This window comes from Lepeophtheirus salmonis, chromosome 6, assembly GCF_016086655.4.
Source record: "Lepeophtheirus salmonis chromosome 6, UVic_Lsal_1.4, whole genome shotgun sequence".
Classification (NCBI taxonomy): domain Eukaryota; kingdom Metazoa; phylum Arthropoda; class Copepoda; order Siphonostomatoida; family Caligidae; genus Lepeophtheirus; species Lepeophtheirus salmonis.
The window spans coordinates 47,969,169-47,972,262 of record NC_052136.2 but is presented as its reverse complement, the minus strand read 5'-3'; the positions used below and the strand labels follow the sequence as shown (position 1 = coordinate 47,972,262).

The window sequence follows — 3,094 nt, the reverse complement described above, 5'->3', positions numbered from 1 at the left end:
AGTGATCTTTGGTTGGGCAATATGTCGTCCCTCTAAGTTACCAATGTTTTTTTATTAACGTTCGCATTAGCTCATTGAAATCCCCGAAAAGTAATAATCAAACAGAATAAAAAAATTAGTTTTTTTTTTTTTGCATATAAAATATATATTTCAAATTTAAAGAAATTTGTCACAAGTTCGACAGATCAATACAAAATATTACAAATTATGAAAGGCTTAATAACTACAACTGTATACACATCACTGGGTTCACAAAAGGAAAAAAAAAAAGGATAGAAGTACAAGAATAGTATTTTTTTTTTACAAAAGGTTATTTAAAGAGAAAGAAGTTTTAATGAAAGTTGTTCAGAGAGAAGGCCTCAAAGAAAGACAGTTAGCACGTAAATGATTCTCGAAAGTATATGAACAGATCTTATAAGCGCAACATTGACCCCCTTTAATAAGTAGGAACATTATGAGATTTGTTAATTAATTTTGTGGGTATCAAATAGATAATAGTTCAGGAATCCAAATGCTGACTTAAATCGTAGGACTGAACAATGGAAAAATTTGTTCTAGGCGGATTGAGGTGGAATGTCCAGTTTATTATCAAAACAATTGGATTCCTGAGTCTGCTCAATGGAAAGATCTGGTAAAAATACTTGGTTTTTCTTAAGTTTAGCCTCAGCAATAATTCTCAACAGATATTCTTTTTCCTCAATGTATTTTTCTTTTTGTGCCCTCAGAATTGAGTTTTCGTTTTCATACTTTGTCACTTTAATGGTGTTGGTCCCTTCAATGCATTTACGTAAATCTCTGGATCTTTTGGCGGATATATTGTTTCTAACTCTGCGTTCGTAGTATTTATTGTCCTTTTCTGCGTCTGGAGTCATTCTCTTAGTGGCTCTGTGGCGGGATTTGTTAAATCCAAGAACATTGCTTTTCACTATAAAAATAAATAAATAATTTTAATAAAGGATAAAATTGTTTTAATTAAAAACTCAATTGACTTACATAAAATAGACTGGCCAGACTTTTTAGATTTTGGTGTGATTGCGTCAACCAGCTTGGTGTTTATATCCACTCCTGTGGATAGAATTGCTACATTGGTCATTGGAACATCATTAGAAGACGAGGGGGATAAACTTCTAATTGTAGAGCTGGGTGATGAAATCGAAGCAAAGTTGGATTGAATAGAGAGTGCAAGAGGACTACATTGTCCAACAGATTCGGCGTAACTTTGTAGTGAAGGCGGATCATTATGCACTTGCTCCTCCGTATTTTTTAATCTATCATTGGTCTCAATTGCTGGTTTTTGCGCATCACATTTATCTCCATCGTTAAGGAAATTCTCGCTGTGTTGAGAGTTCTCAAAGTTGAAGTTATTCCTAAGATTTAACAAGGCTCGGGCAGCTAAAAGCCTTTGAAGTTGTAATCTATCAAAAGCTCCTTCACCATTGGCTTCTTCGGAAGTTTCGTTAGGAGAGTTAAGGATCGGCGTAAATGGGGGACTTTGTTGTGGAGCCTGTAATAGTTGGGGATAAAAAGGTGAAGGAGATCCAATTCCATAGCCATTATTTATAAGAAAATATGGATTGGGTGCAAATCCTGGAGAGGGAAGCATTCCTTGATCCGTGCTAGAGGTCAAATTTTCCTTATTTTCTGCAGGGGAGTTGTAAAGTTGTGAGCAAAAGTTCTTGCCAATATTGTCTGTAATATTAAAAAAAAATTAAAAACATTTGACTTAATAATTAAAAAATTATAACTTACGTCTTACTGACGGAGAGATCACGTTACCCATAGGAGAGCCCATTAATGAAGGATACATTGCAATGTTATTCATTGTCAGTGTTCTTAATTATTCAAGTCAACACTTTGAGTTATGAAAGACGAATGATTAATCAAATTATCATACCAGTAAAAGTAAATTAAGAGTCCACGAAGCCGGTCACTCGCGGGTAATATAGAGAGGGTGTGACATGAGTGGGAGAGCACGCTTAAAGAGGGTCAACTTATGAGAAGAGGGAAAAATGAATAATGAAGAGGGAAGGTGGAAAAGCTACACTATTAATTTAAATAAAAGAGAAAAGGGGTAGGGAAAATGTTTGGGCAGCCGAAAATGATTTATCCCTATAATGATGATTTAAAATTATATAAAAAAAATCAATTTAATTAGCTATCGTAATAATATTGTCGAAGAGATATTTTTTAATCAATTGAACATCACTTTATTATAAATTAGATATATTTGGTATAAATGCCTTGATGTAAATTTATTATATGTTTCATAAATGCAGGAAGAAATATAACTAAGACTTTGAGCTTTGATATTCACCATAAAATAATTAAATATTAGATTTTTTACACCTCGAGTTCAATTACGACATATAATAAAACCCTTTCTGAATTTGATTGAATAATCCCTACACAATTTAGTCCCTACAATATCATATCTCTATACATTATATTTATATATTGTTACTTAAAATTGAGTAAGATAAATATATATTGAGGTCACATCAAATCAAAAAGCCAAAAAGGATTTGAGTAATATAAAATCTTTTTTATGAGTCTTATATCGAAATGATAGTCGTAAATCATATGTGTCAGTTACTTAAGACTATAAATGTAAATAAAAAACTTCTATCATAAAATCTTATTAACTCCTGCAAAGTTCTTGATAGATTTGGTATAAAAACACCATAGGGATTAAAAACTTGTTCAATTTGTCTTATTGGATTTTCTGGATCCTTATAAGAACATATATCAAGAACTTTATAACTCTACAGAGCTGCATTCTTTAAGTAGAAGATAATAACGACGTTTTATTTAAACATATAGAAAACAGAATAATTTTTTATAACTGTAGCTAGTGTTAGAACTCTGCCATTCATTTTATATAATATTCAAATATTTGTAGTTAACCACAAAAGAAAAAGTAATTTCCTTTATATATGAGCCTGGATTCCAGTAATACTCTTTGAAAAACATTTTTTTACGTCAATAAATATAACATTGTGATTCATTCTTTAGAGCTGCTTTAAATTTAACTGAAAACTCGCAAAAATTCCTAGTCAAAATTAAGTAAGAAATATATAAAGAGTTGGCATTAAAA

The 3,094-nt window shown here is 31.4% G+C and overlaps 1 protein-coding gene across 1 annotated transcript; it reads right to left on the bottom strand.

Moving 5' to 3' along the window:
• Window positions 1-253: 253 nt before the first annotated feature.
• LOC121120771 (uncharacterized) lies at window positions 254-1,909 on the bottom strand. The gene is made up of 3 exons (XM_040715630.2): window positions 1,750-1,909; window positions 994-1,689; window positions 254-925 (listed from the first exon to the last, which is right to left on the bottom strand). Exons 1-3 carry the CDS (start codon window positions 1,820-1,822, stop codon window positions 555-557), a joined length of 1,140 nt encoding a protein of 379 aa, XP_040571564.1. The 5' UTR covers window positions 1,823-1,909; the 3' UTR covers window positions 254-554.
• Window positions 1,910-3,094: the final 1,185 nt, after the last annotated feature.

Bases quoted from the DNA above. Each gene is read 5' to 3' on its own strand.
- LOC121120771 (XM_040715630.2), bottom strand. From the start codon at position 1,822: ATGAATAACATTGCAATGTATCCTTCATTAATGGGCTCTCCTATGGGT. The intron at 1,690-1,749 runs GTAAGTTATAAT...TTAATATTACAG, and splicing joins GATCTCTCCGTCAGTAAGAC to ACAATATTGGCAAGAACTTT. The intron at 926-993 runs GTAAGTCAATTG...TTATTTTTATAG, and splicing joins GTCTGGCCAGTCTATTTTAT to TGAAAAGCAATGTTCTTGGA.